We start from the raw sequence: 17,708 nt of genomic DNA on the forward strand, positions 1-17,708 counted from the left end.
GCCACTACTGTTCGAACCACTCGATGGTATGGCCAGGGCGCCCACATAACCTCGTACGCACTTCTTCACATTCTGGACACTTCTGGCCTTCCTGTAAGAGCGACACCCTTAGGTTGAGACAATGGCTTTTCGCCGCCACAAAGCAACCGCGAGACCAGTGTTTTCTGACCTGTCGAAGCAACTCCCATCATAAGGAGATGGGTCTCTTTCGATGGATCGATCTTTGACACTTGTGACAAACGCGGATGAAACAGATCTAGGCGGCGCTTGCTACCATCCGCTCTGCTGGCAACTGGCTCAAGCTACCAGAAAGCTCTTAGCCTAGGTAGAAAACCACAGCTGCAACATAAAAGTCAACCGACTCCCCGCCAAAATCAAGCACAAGACCAAAGCATACCTTCAACGAAGCATCAAGTCGGCCTTGGCATGACTCAACCATGCCGCCTCTTCATGACCATTCCGCTGAGCTTTTGTCTCAAGTGCCGTCGACACAGACCGCGAGCAAGAGACCCCATGACGAGATGACTGATTCCGAAGATCATGCCGCCATTCCACCGAAGCGATCAAAGCTGAGTGGCACTGGCGATCGCATTGTCACCTCCAGAAAGAAAATTCGCAACAAGCCGACACGCGATGCATACACCGTGGGCTGGATATGCGCCCTTCCGGTCGAAATGGCCGCTGCGGAGGCTATGCTTGACAATGTACACGAGGACCTCCGTACCCATGCTCACGATGGCAATGGCTACCTACTTGGTAGTATGGGCATTCACAACGTCGTCATTGCCTGTTTGCCATCAGGTCAGTACGGCACGATAACCGCAGCGCTTGTGGCCTCCGACATGGAGAAAACCTTCTCTTCCATACGATTTCGGTTGATAGTCGGAATCGGTGGTGGCGTTCCGGGTCGTTTTGATGTACGGCTTGGTGATGTTGTGGTTAGCCATCCGACGAGGACTTCTCCAGGTGTGGTACAATATGACTTCGGCAAGACGGAGCAAAACGGCCGCTTCACTCGACAAGGAGTGCTCAACAAACCGCCTCGAGAGCTTCTCACGGCAATTGCCAAGCTACGGTCACACCATGGGATAACTGTTCCTGTCAGATCGAAGGAGCAAACCCAATCCAAGGCTGCCTGCACCTACCTGGGAGTTGAACAAGATCGGCTATTTGAGGCTGATCATGAGCATCACGGGGACACTTGCATCAACTGTGACCTTTCCCGGCTCGTGAAGAGGCCGGCGCGGCCCGACAACAGTCCAATGGTTCACTACGGTAACATAGCCTCAGGCGACCAAGTCATGAAGCACGGCACAACAAGAGATCTCATTGCCAAAGAGCTTAGTGTGCTCTGTTTTGAGATGGAGGCGGCTGGGCTGATGGACAAATTCCCATCCTTGGTCATTCGGGGCATCTGCGATTACGCGGACTCGCACAAGACAAAGGAGTGGCAGCCGTACGCTGCAGCAACAGCAGCTGCGTACGCGAAGGAGCTTCTCTCGTTCATTCATGCTCATGACGGCCATAGTACACCCACCTCTTCAGTGTCTTCTGTCGTCAGTAAGAGTGGCACTGCCTTACTTCTCGTGTTTGAACAGATTCTGACTAACATGTTTATAGATGAGCTTGAAACGACGCAACAGCAAAGGCTCCTCCTTCTAGCATCCTTGGAATTCGAAAACATCGGGAGCCGTCACGAAGGCATCCGGAAAGCCTACGCCAAGACCTGCCAGTGGCTGCTTCAGCACCCCGACTATACGAGCTGGCAGAATGACGAGAACTTCAGCGACCACCACGGGTTTCTTTGGATCAGCGGGAAGCCCGGTGCTGGCAAATCCACCATCATGAAGTTCCTTGTCAGTCGAGCTAGTCGGTCCCCAAAGGCAGTCGTCATATTCTTCTTCTTCAACGCCAGAGGAAATGCTCTCGAGAAGACGGTCACGGGACTGTACCGGTCCCTCTTCCATCAACTTCTCAAACAACTTCCGGTCTTGCAGGAGGTTCTAGATGACCCAAGGCTTCCTTTTTTGGAAAAAGACACATCTCATACATGGAAGCTCGACCATCTGAGGTCCCTGTTCTTGGACGCAATCAAAAGAGTCAAGACGCATCAGGTGATCTGTTTCATCGACGCTCTCGATGAATGCCCCGAGGATCAGGTCAGGGAAATGCTGGATTTCTTCCAAGAGCTTGGGGAGCGCGCCGTCTTGAGCAAAACTCGCATGCACACTTGCTTTTCCAGCCGTCACTATCCGCACATTGGCATCAAGAACGGGGTGAGGCTGACTTTGGAGGCCCAAGCCGGCCACGCCAAAGACCTTGAGGAATATGTGCGAACGAAGTTGGAGAACGGCGACGCGGACAGTCCTCAAGCCATCGATATTGTGAAACAGATTCTGCAAAAGGCATCCGGAGTGTTCATGTGGGCTGTCCTGGTCGTGGAAATACTCAACAAGGAGTATCAGAGGGGCCGCATATTCGCAGTGCAAAGGCGTCTCGATACGATACCAGAGAAACTAGGCGACCTCTTCAAGGACATCTTGACCCGGGACAACGAGAACATGGACGACTTGCGCCTCTGCATCCAGTGGATTCTCTTCAGCAGAAGACCGCTGAAACTGAAGGAGTACTACTTCGCTCTGGCGTCTGGACTGGAAACTGATGACGCTTTGGTGTGGGACTCTTCTCGGATTCCGCAGAAATGCATGGAGCTGTTTGTCTTGAGCTCGTCCAAAGGCCTTGCCGAGACTACTGCGACATCCAAGGCGACGAACACGGACCCCACGGTTCAGTTCATTCATGAGTCGGTTCGGGATTTTCTGCTCAAAGACAATGGCTACAAAGCCATCTGGCCGGATGCAGGACCCGACTTCGAGGCGAAAAGTCACGACAGGTTGAAATCCTGCTGCTTTTCATACATCAAGGTTGCCGCCACGCACTGGTTATCCGTCTCAATGTATGCTGGAACGTCACTTCCGAAGGCATGCTCGTATGAGGCGAGCGATCTACGACTCTTTGTTGGATACATGCTACCATTTTTGGAGTATGCCAACAGTCAGCTTTTCCCCCATGCCGAATGTGCTGCAGCTGTCATGTCAAAGATACGCTTCCTCCAAGAGTTCAGGCAGATCCAGGCTGCGTGGGTCGTATTCTTCAACCTTTTCGAAAAGTACGAAGTGCGTCGACTCCACAAGAAGACGAGTCTTCTCTGCATTCTGGCGATCCAGAACTCGAGTTCCCTGCTTCGAGAATGCCTAAAACTCGGCATTGGAGCAGAAGAGCCAACGTGGAGGGTTAGCAGTGAGCACTACTGCACACCACTTCACGCGGCCGTCTTCAAAGGTTCCCAAGAGGCAGCCGAAGTACTAGTGCGCTACAGCGCTAAGAATGGGGGAAGCCTACGCAAGCAAGCGGCGAGGGAGCTCCATATTGATGTCGTCAACAAGAGGGGGCGTACTGCTCTATCAATCGCCGTCGAGAAGCAGCAAAGCAGAGTTGTAGGGGCGTTGCTCAGACGTGGAGCGGATACGACACACAAGGACCGGAACGGCCAAACTCCTTTCGATTTGGCCATTGAGAGAGGTCATGTACCTACGGCGATGCCTTTTTTTGATCCGGTCGATCCGGTCTATTCAGTCGATGCAGTCAAATCAGTCGGTCCATCACCATATCAACGAAATTCTACCGAGCTTCTCAAACAGGCAATCGCTTCGGCAGTGCGCTTGAGACAAGATAAAATGCTCGATGCGTTGCTCAAGCGCGGCTCGGAGCTCGGCGTGGATCTCGGAAGCGAGCGTTCGCGCTTTGCAGAAGTTGTTGTGAGGGAGAAAGCCACAAGTCTTCTGAGAATCTTTCTCGATAACGGTGCTCCCGTTGACGATGATCTGCTATGTTTAGCAGTTCGGAGCTGCCACAAAGCAACGGTACAAATTCTTCTCGACGCAGAGGCAGACCTTTATGGGTCCGGGGCGCTTCACCTAGCTGCTGAGTCTGGCGACAACGCTATAATAGAACTCTTGCTACAAAAGGGGGCTGACGTCCAGGGACAGGATGGATCAGGTCGGTCACCGTTGTGTATGGCGTCTGCACGCGGACACCACAGAATTGCAGAGATTCTCCTTGGAGAGGGCGCGGACATCAATCATGCGGATTCCAGAGGCCGCAATCCACTTTGGAGGTCAATCCACGCCGGTCATCCACACGTTGTCAAGCTTCTTTTGGACAAAGGCGCCAACGTCCACTGCGTTTACATCAAGGGCTGCCGGCCGCTTCATCTAGCCATCCGTATGATGAATAGCGCGCAGGAAAGCGTGCAGTTACTTCTTGAAAAGGGAGCCGATGTCAACTGCCAGCAAGACAACGGCATGACGGCGCTTCATCTTGCAGCGCAGAGAGGAGAGCATTCTGTTGTGGAAACGCTACTAAGATACGGCGCTGACCCCAACCTGGGCGACAAGCGCGGCAAAACAGCGCTCTCTGAAGCCATCAATCGCGCCGTCGAGTCTTACCCCGACCACTCGCAAGAGACAATCTTGTCTCTCGTCCGGGGCGGCGCCGAATTGGACGCTCCCAGCCCGGAAGGCTTGGACATTCGCGCCTGGGCCCTTCGGTTGGAAGAGAAGCATCCAGGGATCGGTATTCATCAGTCGCTGTTGGCGGTGAGGGAAGATGGAGGTGTGTGAAGGTTCATGGAGTGAGTCGGTCGATGTGGTTACTGGGTGAAGGCTTGCGATGCGGCGACACCCTTTGCAACTGTTCTTTCCTTACTGTTCCATGAAGTTATCTTGTCGTTGGAGTTCCCCAGGGTGGATGGCGATTTTGATAGATTCCAATCACATTTATGGTTAATGCGAGAAACCAGGCTACTTACCAATTTTGGGGAGAAAGGACTATGCATAATGCGCAATTCTGGGTGCCGAAATCATTCTCAATGTGTCCGTCAGCCCCATGAAAATGTGTTCCTTGCCTCACTCCCATACTCACAAGTCTGTCAAACTCTCTGTCGGATAGGACCAACATCTTCACAGATTTTCTTTCTCACAAATTAGTTGCAACGGCGGAAGTTGTCCCTTGCCGTTTGCGCCCTATAAAGGCCATCGAATTGAGTGTGGTCTTTCGCCAGAGGCATGCATTCACCTAGCCCCAGCTGGGCAGGCAATGCTTCCCAACAGCCCTCACTAGCCTTCTTCGACACTTCAGAGAGGGCATACCACCAGCCGACACGCCCAAGTGTCGATTTGAGTACTCTGGCAAAGAAGTCGATGACTTCCCGAGACCTGCAGCTTATCGCCCGCGAGGCTCAACGGACGGCGAGTGTACGCTGGAGAATGTCGGAAAGAACGCCTTGCTCCCAGCTGAATGTCGCGGCAGGCTGCAGGCTGCAGTCGACGGGCGCTGCGGTTCCGGGCCAATATTGTGAGTGGACGAGGACTGCAACTAAGGTACGTTACCAAGGCGGTCCCTCTTAAGGTCGCACAGGTACACAATATGAAGAAAACACGGTAAAAAACAGACGAGGACTGCAACGACGTGGCCCTGTAAGCATGCCAACCTGCTGCACGCTGTGCCTCAATACTTCACACCTTCACATCAGCCAACCAGGCCCTCTTGGTTGGTGCATTTCCCGTAGACAACCCCCGCAATGCCCTCAACAAACCAATCATGCAAGATCTACCTTACACCAAATTCCGAGTCGGCCTCGTGGCGCATAGTAAGGGGCGGCTGTGTTCACGAGCAGATGCGGGGTGGAAGTTCGACCATCCCAGACTGATTTGAAGCATACCATCTGACATCAACATCCACCCTCATGCCGTTTTCCTGTTCTGGGTGGACGCTTTTGCGCAGCTGAGCAAGACAGGATACGCTTCTCTATACTGCCTATCAAATGACGCTCCGATAACAGAGTCCACGGGATCACGGCAGCACCGACACGAGTTCTTACACGATCCATTTAGACCTGGCTGGGAAAGGAGTCTTCCAGAACCACGTTCCATGCTGGCCGAAGCACGTCGACAACGCCGGCAATCATGGGCAAGCGAGCGCAGACGGAGGAATCAAACGATTCGGAGGAAGAACGGCGCCCAAGATTGACCAAGCGACCTCGGGAGGAGGAGGAAGAGGAGCCTTCTACGGACGAAGACAGTAACGGTGACGACAGTGACAACAGCGACAGTAGTGATGACTGCAGCGATAGCAGCGACGACAGCTGTACGGCACCCGACTCGAAGCGACCGAGGGTGCAGCAGACTCTCCACTGTGAGGACTACACAGTTGGCTGGGTATGTGCGCTTCCCAAGGAGATGAAGGCTGCGAGGTTGATGCTGGACGACCTTCACGAGTCCCTAGCCAAAATACCAGGCGACGAAAACACCTACACTTTCGGAAACATCAGGGACCACAACATCGTTATCGCTTGTCTTCCTTCCGGCCAATATGGAATCACCTCCGCGGCAATCGTGGCCGAAAACATGCGCAGGAGCTTTCCCTCAATCAAGGTCCGGCTGATGGTAGGCATAGGGGGCGGCGCTCCGGACAAGCACGACGTACGTCTCGGGGACGTCGTGGTCAGTCACCCGACAGCCACTTCTACGGGGGTGGTGCCGTATAACTTTGGCAAGACCGTGCAAGCCGGGCGGTTTGAGCAAACAGGGTTTCTGAACAAGCCTCCACGGGAGCTCCTTGCCGTTGTCGCCAAGCTGCGATCTGACGACAGCTCACTTCCGGATCGTATCTCTGCAAGCCTTGGTCAACTCCAGGAACGCGATCCTTCATCAGCACCCTTCACAAAACCACCAGACGATCCAGACAGGCTTTTCGATGCCACATACGACCACATCAAAGGGGAAGATACTTGCGCTAAATGCGAGGCTTCTAAGCTGCTGGAACGTCCGAGGAGGCCTACCGATCACCCCAAGATTCACTATGGCGTTATTGCTTCTGCAGACCAAGTCATGAAGCACGGTCTTACTAGACGGCAGCTGGCGGATGATCACGACCCTCTTTGTTTCGAGATGGAAGCAGCTGGTCTGATGGACAGCTTTCCCTGCTTGGTTATTCGCGGAATCTGTGACTACTCAGACTCCCATAAAGCCAAGAAATGGCAGGAGTATGCCGCTGCGACCGCCGCGGCTTATGCAAGAGAACTCATTTGTGTCATCCCTACGCATGTAATTCAGAATAGCTTGGTGCATGCCAACCTGTCCCCTGCCGGTGAGTTACAGTGCTTCATACGTCTGTTGGGGTTTGCTGACATTTTTGTAGACAAAGCAATGCGACGAAAAGATCTATGGGAGTCACTCACATTCGACCAGATCGACAGCCGACAATCGAACATCAAGTCCGCGCTTGGGAAGACATGCCGCTGGTTGACCAGCCATCAAAGCTACAGAGACTGGCTGGATCCCGCGAAGCTACCTGAGCATCACGGATTCCTCTGGATCAGTGGGAAACCCGGCGCGGGAAAATCAACCATCATGAAGTTCGTCATGAGCCGCACGAAAAGAGGAAAAATCAAAAAGTCACCAGCGAATGCGGCCGTCATCCACTTCTTCTTCAACGCGAGAGGCGAGGAGTTGGAGAAAACGACCTTGGGAATGTATCGCTCCCTCCTCCACCAGCTGTTGGAGAACTTGCCGGATTTGCAACAAGTACTTGACACGGCAAACTTCAGCCTTCTGAAAGAGGGCAGTTCCTTCCCTTGGGAGTTGCGATTGCTGCAGAAGCTTTTCAAAAAGGCGATCCGGAAACTTGGGCAGCGCCAGATTAGTTGCTTCATTGACGCACTCGACGAGTGTGCCGAAGAAGAGGTCAGGGAGATGGTCAAGTTCTTTGAAGGAATTGGTCGACTTGCCATCAAAAGAGGAACCACACTCTATACCTGCTTTTCTAGTCGCCATTACCCGCACATCTCTATCCGAAATGGTCTACGGCTTACACTAGAAGAACAGAACGGTCACGAAAAAGACCTGGAGGAATACGTTCGAGAGAAGCTGGAAACCAAGAACAAGAAGCAAACCAATGATCTCACGACCCAAATACTTCGCAAATCCTCTGGGGTTTTCATGTGGGTAGTCTTGGTTGTCGACATCCTCAACAAGGAGATTCGACGAGGGCGGATGTTTGCAGTCAAAGGAAGGCTTGACGCGTTGCCCGCAGGACTAAGTGACCTTTTCGAAGACATCCTGACGAGAGACAACGACAACATGGAAGACCTGCTTCTATCGATTCAATGGATCCTCTTCGGTAAACGACCTTTGAACCGAGAGGAGTATTACTTTGCTCTTCTATCGGGCTTGAGCACATCTGAAGCTCTGCAAAGCCCTGACGAGGTCCCGGCAGAATCGATGGAGCTTTTCGTTGTCAGCTCTTCCAAAGGACTCGCAGAGACTATCTCAACAGAAACACACGCTCGAACAGTACAATTCATTCACGAATCTGTGAGGGATTTTCTCCTCAAAGATGGCGGGCTACGCAAGCTCTGGCCAGACTTGGGCGAGGATTTCGAGAACCGAAGCCACGATCGGCTAAAGACTTGCTGTCTTGTGTACCTCAACAAAGTCGACCTCTTAGCTCAACATTCTGAAGACAATTACTTGTTGAACACTTCCAATGAAGACTCGAACAGGATCAAGAATAGTGTTACGGACGAGTTTGAGTTCCTGGATTACGCGACGAATATGGTTCTGTGTCATGCTGACGTAGCGGCGAAAACAGTCCCTCAAGACGACTTCTTTCTGGGCTTCCCACTTGACCAATGGATCAAGTTGAACAACGTATTGGAGGGCGACAAGGTTTGGCGGCACAAGCCTTATTCCGCTAGTCTAACGTACATCATCGCAGGGAAAGGCTTATCAATGCTTATTGAGACGGCTTTGCGTCTTGACTTCGACATAGAGACCCATGGGGGGCACTACAAATATCCGCTCCTCGCCGCTCTGAAGGAAGGCCATGAGAGGACAGCCGAAATCCTTTTGCAGCATTTCGTAGTCAAAGCGGGACAAAGTAATCATGTTCCTGGGTCAAACTGGAGCACCGAAGTTCCCGCAAGTATCAACTGTCACGACACAGAAGGGCGGACGCCATTTTTCTTTGCAGCACAAAGAGGTCAGATCAAAATCGCGAGACGGTTGCTTGAATTGGGCGCGACGGCTTTTTCCACGCCGAAGAAGCTTCGGTCTTCACCATTTTATGAAGCAGTCGAGAAAGAACAAGAAGACATTGTAAAGCTTATTCTAGACTGGCACTTTGAGGCTGGGCGTCCTGGATCCATCTCAACTTCTTGTCTTTCCGACGTCTCAAACTCACACGACATCAACAGACAGTTACTCGGCGTAGACACTTCGAATGTGAAACTTAGCGGGGAAAACATGAGTCTTACGGAAGTAGCCGGTGGAACAGTCCAAAAAGATATTCAATACGCATTGGGTGTTGCCGCCAGGTTCGGTCATACAGGCATTGCAAGGCTTCTGCTTGCTTATGGCGCGGATCCCCAAGGAACCGACTACAATATGGAAACACCACTGAAAAGGGCTATCGAGGCGGGAATGGAAGCTGTTATGGAGCTGTTGCTTGATGCCGGAGCCACCCTCAGTCCGGCGGAAGTCAGGAAAGGAACGCCACTCCACTGGGCCTGCCAACATTACCATCCGGCCATCGTACAGTGTTTGATCAGAAGAGATTTGATATCGAAGCGACCAACAAAGAAGGAAATACTCCGCTGCACTTGGTACGCTTTTCGGAAGTGGCACAGACGTTGGTTGATGCAGGGGCCTCTGTTCAAGCCATCGGCAACCAGAACGAAACACCCCTCCACCACGCATGTGCAAGAGGGGATTCGGAAATTGCAACCACCTTGATCAACGCCGGGGCGGATATTCAAGCAACTGACAATAAGGGCAACACGCCACTTCACTTTGCATGCTGGGGAGGGCACGCAGAGATGGTGGAGGCTCTGATCAGCCAAGGCGCCAATGTTCACCATCGCGACGAAGATGGCAGGACTCCAATATTTGATGCTGCTGCGTGCATTTATTCACATGGCTTGGGTATTTCTTTGGAGATTTTACTCAACCATGGCGCTGACATTAACGAAAGAGACAGAAGCAGGCAGTCACCCCTTTTCAGCGCCGCAGAATCTGGCTCAGAAGAAAGTCTTTCATTTATCTTAAGAAAAAATGCCGATGTGGGTGTTGTGGACGACTTTAGCCAAACGGCATTGTTTGTGGTCGGGGGGATTGATCAAGCATCGAAAGCAAGGATACTGGTCAAAGCAGGCCTGAACCCCAAGCATAGGGACAGTTTGGGGCAAACGACACTTCACGCAGCATGTCTTACCCATCGCTCAGATCTTGAATACCTGGAATTCCTCCATGAAGAGATACATGGCGACTTCGGGGTGGACGTACGAGACAACGCAGGCCGGACACCACTGCTGAATGCCGCGAAGTCATGCAACGTCAATGCCATTGATTTTCTTCTCCAAAAGGGCGCCGATCCCAACGCTACCGATGCGGAAGGACGCACTTCTCTTTACGAAGTCTTACTGGTCGACTTATCCTCTTATAGAGAAAAACTTCGTTTGGCAGCGGTTCAAGGTCTGCTTGACAGCGGAGCCGACACCACGAAGCCATGCCCAGCAGGCGAAAGTCTGATAGACCTGGCTTCTAGACTGTGGAGAGTCAAGGAACTACACTTGCTTAGGTCTCGGTTGGAAAGAAGCAAAGAAGATGGCGTCCTTGAAGTTGTCTTCTGAAAGGGTACCGGCCCGGTTGGAGTTTGGGCAAGTAAGCGTCACTGATAGACATTTGGGGTTTGGCGTTGACTGTTTAATCCAACCATGACTACTTTGTACTAATCTAGAAGTTGAGTCTAATTTGTGCATACACTCATAGTTGAAGCATGTGAATGTTGCCGTCATGCCCTCCCGAAATGCCGCTCCCAAGGTCGACGTCGTGGGAGGTCGGTGCAGACGCCGGCTTCGGCCAGCTAGGCTACCCCGCCATCTCCGTCCCGCGGCGAGGACAACCCCGCCAAAGTGGAGACGGCGCTTTCCATCGGCATCGCGGGCGACACTCCGTCGTCTCTGGAGGCCCAAGTCGGCGTTTTCCGCAACTGGGAGTTGTGTAATAAGCCCATGACGAGAATAAAATCGAACGAAGATGGTCGCTTATTGAATTTTCGGGTTGAAAGTTATCAACCGGAGGCTGTGACTCTTCAGCTCATGGCAGCGCGGCATACGTCCAACAGAGCGATGTCTCAAGCTCCGGGGGTGGTACGGAAAGGTAGCGTTCAACTGGCAACCGTGACTCTCCCGTCGACAATTGCTTTCCGGAAACAACATCCCCATTTCTACTTCATCAATAAGAAGAAAACCAACCCCAATACAAAGGCATGCCCTCATCCCTAGTCCACAGCCTTCGGTCTAAACACATCCAAGCCCCGCGCCCCGCTTCGACGCCCTTGCTTGACATGCTACCCGATATCGAGTCCTTCTCCACGCCCCGCCGCCGGCGCAAGGGGCGCCCGCATTTACCTCCGACCCCACGCCGGTGCCTATCTCTCTCTGCCTCTCGGCCATCCATCCATGTACCTCAACGTTGATTTATCATCCCCAATCCTACACTCTTATATCAACCCAGATACGCTTCATCCTCTATTCACACTCATATTTCTCATTCCCTATCTTTACCCCACGCACAATTCCTCGACCACATCGCAAGCCCTGTCTTCGTATTCAGAGACCCCCTCAAATACACCCCGCCAGACGCCAATTCACACTCGCCCAAAAAAAAAAAAAACCCCCGCAATCATGTCCGAAATCGAAAAGGTCCTCACCACCGCGGCCCCGCCGCCCCTGCCGCAGTTCTCCCAAGCCATCAAGTACAACGGCATGGTCTACTGCTCTGGCAGCATCGGCATCCTCACCGACAGGCCCGGCATGGTGCAGGCCGAGGGCACCGTCAAGGACCGGACCGTGCGTGTTGTCTCAATCTTCCTTCAGCATCTCCCCCCACTAAACCCCTCTACCTTTGGACACACCACCATCTTGATGAGAGACGTACTGGTCTAACCCGCGCCCCCACCTCCAGCGCCAAGCCCTCAAGAACCTCGCCGCCGTCCTCGAGGCCGCGGGCAGCAGCCCCCGCAACATCGTCAAGGTCAACGTCTACATCACCAAGATGGCCGACTTCGCCATCATGAACGAGGCCTACGACGAGTTCTTCACCTGGGACCCCAAGCCCGTAAGTCCGCGCAGCCAGCCGTCCGCCATGTCCCCGAGAGGTAAGCTGACCAAGAACCAAGGCCCGTACGTGCGTCGCTGTGTACCAGCTGCCGCTGGGCACTGACGTCGAGATCGAGTGTACGGCGTTCCTTAACAAGCCTGCCCAGAAGCTGTAGAGCCCCCCACCGGGCCTGTCATCCGTCACTGAATTATGTGTTTTGAGCAAGGGAAATGAGAACTGGTTATCGAACATCTGTCTGTACATATGTACTCGGCCCGTAGTGGGTGCATGGGAAACATACTCCCACCTTGGTTGGGCTTGGACACTCGCAAAAAGTCTATAAAACCACCTTTTCCCCACCTTCGTCCTCGCGTAACCGATGCGATAATGCACAACCCTCCTAACGCCGGATAACAAATACACAAGGCCCTCCCAGCGTCATCGTGTCTTCATCAAGCCCCCCCTAAATCGCGTTCCATGCGGCGAACCTCACTGCCGATATCGAGCGAGCTGTGCCATAATGTTCTCGACCTGCGCGGCTGAATCGCCGGTGCCGGCTTGGGCCTGGTGGCCGTTGGTAGACGACGGGCCGTTGGGAGCATAAACTTGTCCGCCGTACGAGACAGGTTGAGTCGGTGCTGAAGGCGGCGCCGCCTGCATGCCTCCCATGAGGGCCTGAATTTGAGCGTTCGCGGCTCCGGCGGCGTTGTTGGCAGCAGCTGGGCCGGCGCCTTGGGGGGTCATGCTGGCCAATAGACGCTGGAGGGTTGCATTATCGATGCCACTCATCATACTGGCAAGATCCGCCGCGTTGACGGCCTGCTGCTGAGCAGGAGGCGGGCCGCGGGGAGGACCCTGGTGTCCAGGGTAGGTGGGCGCGTGGGGGGGCACAGGCTGACCATACGGCTGCTGTCCGTATACTTGGTACTGTGGCTGAGGAGGGGGCGCACTCTGGTACGGCGCAGCTGCCGGCATCGCTTGCGACTTGGCACGGAGGACGAGTTCTGCCGCGATAGGGGGGTCAATGTCGCGGTAGTCGTCATACCGGGCACTCAGGCCGCCCGAGCGGTCAAAAACCCGAACCGGGATTTTGCCGATGTTCTGCGCGTGCATGTCGAGGTCCACGATGGCATGGACGCCCTCAATCACCTGTCTTTGAATGATTGCCTCACGCGGGAAGCTTGGGTGAAGGAACATAACATCCACCTTCAATCCTCGATCGGTGAAGCCACGCTCGACCCAGGAAATGAAGTCGCGACTGAGCTCTTGGAGGAGCAGGAACTGGACATCAGGAACCTGGTTGCCGTAGCGGCGGGGGATGTCGAGGCGGTCATCGGCTGCGGAGGCTCGGTTGTAAGCGGGTGGGGTGGGAGTGCGTCTGCGGTAGGCGTCCTTTTGGCGGCCGTAACCTTGAGGCGAACGAGACCGGCCACGGGAGCGGTCTTGGGCATCGTAATGATGCCGCTCCCGACCGTGACTGTCTTCGCGGGCATGACCGCCGTTGCGTCTGGAAGGCGAATTGCGACTCGGTCTGTAGTCATCGCGATTGCGACGGGAATCTTGGTGCGAGTTGCCTGCGTCCTGACGATCTTGACGTCCCGACTGCCGGGCACCTCCCCGGCCTCCACGATCCGGCGAACGGGCGCGCTCGTTGCCGTCCTTCTTCTTCTGAGCACGCGAGATTTCGAGATCTGGTCTAAGTCAGCGCCGTTTGGTCCGATATACCCGGAACCGAGCTACTCACGAATCTTGCGACCCTTGATCTCGATGCCCTGAAGGTTGTCCATGGCAGCCTGGGCGTCTTCCAGGCTGTGGTACTGGACGAAGCCATAGGCCGACTTGAGGGAGATCTGGGCGAGGCGACCGTACTTGTGAAAGATGTCAAAAACATCCCGTTTCGAGACGCGTTCGCTTGACAGGTTGCCTGAGAAAAAGTCAATGGCGCCGTCAGGTCTGCCTGATGAGAGAGAGCGCGAACCAATGAAGATGCGTGAGCCATCGGGGAACCTATCCCACTTCGCGTCCGCCATGTACCGTCGCTCATCGTTGACAAAAGTATCCCAGTGCTTCTGGCGGTCAGTAGACTCATCCGGCTGGCCGGCTGCGTGAGTGGCAGGATTGGGATACGGAGGCGCATTCATGGAAGTTATCGGGACGGCCGCATTCAGACCAGATGCAGGAGGGGGGGGGAGGTTGCCAAAGGCGTCCGGGGTGGTGCCAGGGGCACCGGCAGACACGTAGGTGGAGGGCTGGCCCGGCGTGGGGGGAGCGATCATGTTGGGAGCGACCTGAGAAGCGCCATTCTGGGGGTGGAAGCCTCGGTATTCTTCAGAAGGGTAGATGGGAGCCGTCTGCTGGGGCAGTGGGGGTCTGGGAGGAAGAGTAGCAGAGGCGGCGGCGGCAGCGGCGGAGGAGGAGGATGAGGAGGTCAAGTTGGAGGATGACTGGGCATCATGGCCGGCAGGGCTTTGGTCTGCGTGAGACTCGGTCTGGCCTGTCATCTCAGCGACAAGGCGAGAGATATCAGCGGCGTGGTCATCCTCGAGGGCATTGTCATTGCGACCGTTGGCAGTCGAACAAGGCGCGCTCGAACCAGCTCCTTGGTGGGCGGCAGCTGTCGTGGGAAGCGCGGAAGCGGTGGCAGCAGTAGCAGCAGGTTGGGCCGACGAGGAATCAGCGACAGGTCGAGGGGCCACTCGAAAAGGGCTCGTCAAAGAATCAGAAGCGGCGGAATTGTGCATGAATTCTGGTGCCTTTGATACATCATGCTGATCAGCGCCATCCTCATCCGCATCCTGAGGAGGAGAGTCGAAGATTTTGAGGTAGTCATCCTCGCCGGCGTCTGGTTCCGCCTGCTGCTCCTGCGTCTTCTCTGTGTGTGTCTCTTCTTCCTCTCCGTACGCATCGTCCAGGCTGTCGAGGTCTTCGTTGTCGCCATCTGCATCGCCAAAGTCGGCCATGGCATACGAGTCAGCACTGACAGGGCCAGACGCCGCTGCGTCTATGCCACTGTGGGCAACTCCGTTAGTTTGAGTGGATGAAGACATTGCATCAAGGATATCAGCAGTATCCTGGAGAGCAGGCACTACGGCCGAAGCGGCAGAGTGAAGAGGAGATGGGCAGTAGGGCGAGAGGTCGGCGGCAGTAGCCTCGAACTCTGGAGTAGCTTCTGGCTCGGGCATCAAGTTGTTGGAAGGGGGCGCACGTTTGATGGCGGCAGCAGTGAGGCGATGGGTGACGATGGATGGTGGATGGTGAGTGGCGGTGCGACGACAGCTTGGAGCTTGGAGCTTGGGTGGCTGAAAGCCTTAAGATGGCTTGTTTGGAGTTTGCTTGGCTGGTTGATGGCTGGTGGCGAGGCTGGCGCAAAACAGGCAGAGAAGCTTGGAGAGAGAGTGAGTGAGTCGGCGTTGAAGAGTGGGATGAGGAAGAGCCTGCGATGCGAGGTTGGAAATGGGCTTTAAGTCAAGTTGGAAGGTTGGTGAACGAGGCAACTAGACGCCTTGTTCTCTGCAGATTTCAGTCGAGATGTTGGAGTGATACCTATGCGAGAGCGCGCAAGGCAGAAAATAGGCGAAGCACAAATGGTTGTGATTGTGATTGTGATTGGGCTGGAAGCCAAAACGCGAAAAGCGGGAGGAAGGCGGGGTGGAAAGCAGCAGGTGCAGCTGTGCAAGGTGCCAGAGTGGGAAAAAGGGAAGAAGGGGAAAGAAGGAAAGAAGGGGACGCAAGCACGGGAGGGTCTCTCCTATAGGGTGTGAGTGGTTGGCGGTCGCAAGGAGCTTTCAGAAGCTGCAGAGGAGAGAAAAAAAGTTTGGTCCAAAGTGAAGAGGAGTCGCAAGTTTCCCAGAGTTTAATTCCTTGAGCTGCGCTGGTTGTCGATTGGGTGAGAGGTGGTCGATTAGGCCGGAAGATGCGTGAGAGGAGTGTCGGGCCTTGAAGCCATGGGCGCCGAGCTGTTGTTGCAGGCGGAGGATTGGTGTGTTGCGTGAAAGTGTGTGCAGCAGGGAAAAAGGCTAAAAAGCTTGGAGCTCAAGAAGAGGAAAAAGGGTCGAAAAGCCCAACTTGCAGCACACGCAAAGGAAGGGAAGGTGCAAAAGCTCTGCAACTGCCCTGCAAGGCTTGGTGGAATATGACCAGGGTAGGTGGATAGGCATAACGAATTCTGGCCAATACTCTCTTGGGACAATGGACACGGTCCCATAAGACAAGCTAGCTGCTTGGGGCAAAGTGAAATGGATGAGGTCAGCAGGTCGAGCCTGTCAGATACATTGGCACACTGTGCCAAATCCAACGTGATAACTAGGCTATTGGCACTGCTATCTCTGTTCAGCAAAAAGCTCCACTTCAACCCATCATCATTATCGTCAATGAACAGTCTGTCTGAGGATTGGAGAGCTGTGGAAGAGGTCGGCCAACCTGATACAAACCAAAGCTCATTGTGCTTAGCCAACTTGAAACACTCATATCCATTTTGCCTCTTGTGTATCCAGGTTTCATCTCCGTCAGCTTTGGTCTGACCTGAAGTATTCAACTTTCATAACACCTGAAGCCTCCTGGCTTGCCATGATGAAGCTGGTCATTGGTATCCTTCGATCCGTACGCCCAAGAGTGGGAAATCCTCTCATACGACCCCTACAACCCATTCGCTGGGCCAGGTTCCAGGCATTCGAGGCAGAGTATGACCCTGAAGAGCTGGCAAAGGCGAGATCATGGCACGCGACCTTCGACGGTAGCCAGCTTCCCAAGGGCCAGACAAGTTACGCGCGCTCGAGCGGCCCCGGTGGACAGCACGTCAACAAGTTAGTTTCTGCCATGTAGCAGCCGACGCTCATTGCTCACCATCCCCTCAGAACTGAAAGCAAAGCCATCACTGTGTGGCCTGTGAAGGACCTCCTGTCGGTTCTGCCGAAACTGCTGCACCGGGGCATCAGAGAATCGAAGTATTACACGGCCAGGTCGGATTCTTTGACGCTGCAGGCACAGACGCACCGGCACAGAGAGGCCAACACAGAAGAGAACCAGCATAAACTCATCGATGAAGTCAAGAGGATATACGCAGAGACAGTCCCAGGCGAGACAAGCCCGGACAAGAAGAAGAAGCACGCCGAGATGTGAGTGGACGCGTCGAAACTCGCTGCGGCAAGCCAGAGACTGACGGACCCCCACACGCAGAGCAAAGTCATTCAACGAAGGACGGCTCAGGCAGAAGAAGCAGCTGGGCTCCAAGAAGCAGAGTCGACGGTCGGCATTCGACTGAGTGGCCGGCCCAGAGATGGTACAATGGTGTATGGTGGCACGCGTTGCACGTGCGCTCGCTATTTCGGTCCAGCGCCGCGAGTATTGGAGATTCGAACCGCATGGCGGTGGTGCTGAATCGCGGCGTGCTTTGCTCGCCTAGCTCAAGCCGGCAAAGGTGACTAAGACATGCACATACACACCGGCCCGTTGTGGACGTTGAGAAGGGCGAGGTGGGGTATTAAGGGG

At 54.3% G+C, this 17,708-nt stretch overlaps 4 protein-coding genes across 4 annotated transcripts; 3 read left to right on the forward strand and 1 right to left on the reverse strand.

Annotated features, from left to right (window-relative positions):
* Positions 1-437: 437 nt before the first annotated feature.
* On the forward strand, positions 438-10,750 carry CH63R_01244 (Pfs domain-containing protein; the record flags this gene model as incomplete). The annotated part of the gene is made up of 7 exons (XM_018296219.1): positions 438-1,560; positions 1,621-4,674; positions 5,172-5,415; positions 5,513-5,537; positions 5,955-7,209; positions 7,261-9,599; positions 9,749-10,750. 7 exons carry the CDS (start codon positions 438-440, stop codon positions 10,748-10,750), a joined length of 9,042 nt encoding a protein of 3,013 aa, XP_018164581.1.
* An 831-nt stretch (positions 10,751-11,581) lies between these two features.
* CH63R_01245 (Endoribonuclease L-PSP) lies at positions 11,582-12,396 on the forward strand (the record flags this gene model as incomplete). The annotated part of the gene is made up of 3 exons (XM_018296220.1): positions 11,582-11,971; positions 12,087-12,239; positions 12,301-12,396. 3 exons carry the CDS (start codon positions 11,582-11,584, stop codon positions 12,394-12,396), a joined length of 639 nt encoding a protein of 212 aa, XP_018164582.1.
* Positions 12,397-12,710: 314 nt separating this feature from the next.
* CH63R_01246 (RNA recognition domain-containing protein) lies at positions 12,711-15,403 on the reverse strand (the record flags this gene model as incomplete). The annotated part of the gene is made up of 2 exons (XM_018296221.1): positions 12,711-13,912; positions 13,966-15,403. The coding sequence occupies 2 exons, from the start codon at positions 15,401-15,403 to the stop codon at positions 12,711-12,713; spliced, it is 2,640 nt and encodes an 879-aa protein (XP_018164583.1).
* Positions 15,404-16,787: 1,384 nt separating this feature from the next.
* On the forward strand, positions 16,788-17,481 carry CH63R_01247 (Peptidyl-tRNA hydrolase domain-containing protein; the record flags this gene model as incomplete). The annotated part of the gene is made up of 3 exons (XM_018296222.1): positions 16,788-17,023; positions 17,075-17,335; positions 17,397-17,481. The coding sequence occupies 3 exons, from the start codon at positions 16,788-16,790 to the stop codon at positions 17,479-17,481; spliced, it is 582 nt and encodes a 193-aa protein (XP_018164584.1).
* Between the last annotated feature and the right edge of the window lie 227 nt (positions 17,482-17,708).

This window comes from Colletotrichum higginsianum, chromosome 1, assembly GCF_001672515.1.
Source record: "Colletotrichum higginsianum IMI 349063 chromosome 1, whole genome shotgun sequence".
Taxonomy (NCBI): Eukaryota; Fungi; Ascomycota; class Sordariomycetes; order Glomerellales; family Glomerellaceae; genus Colletotrichum; species Colletotrichum higginsianum.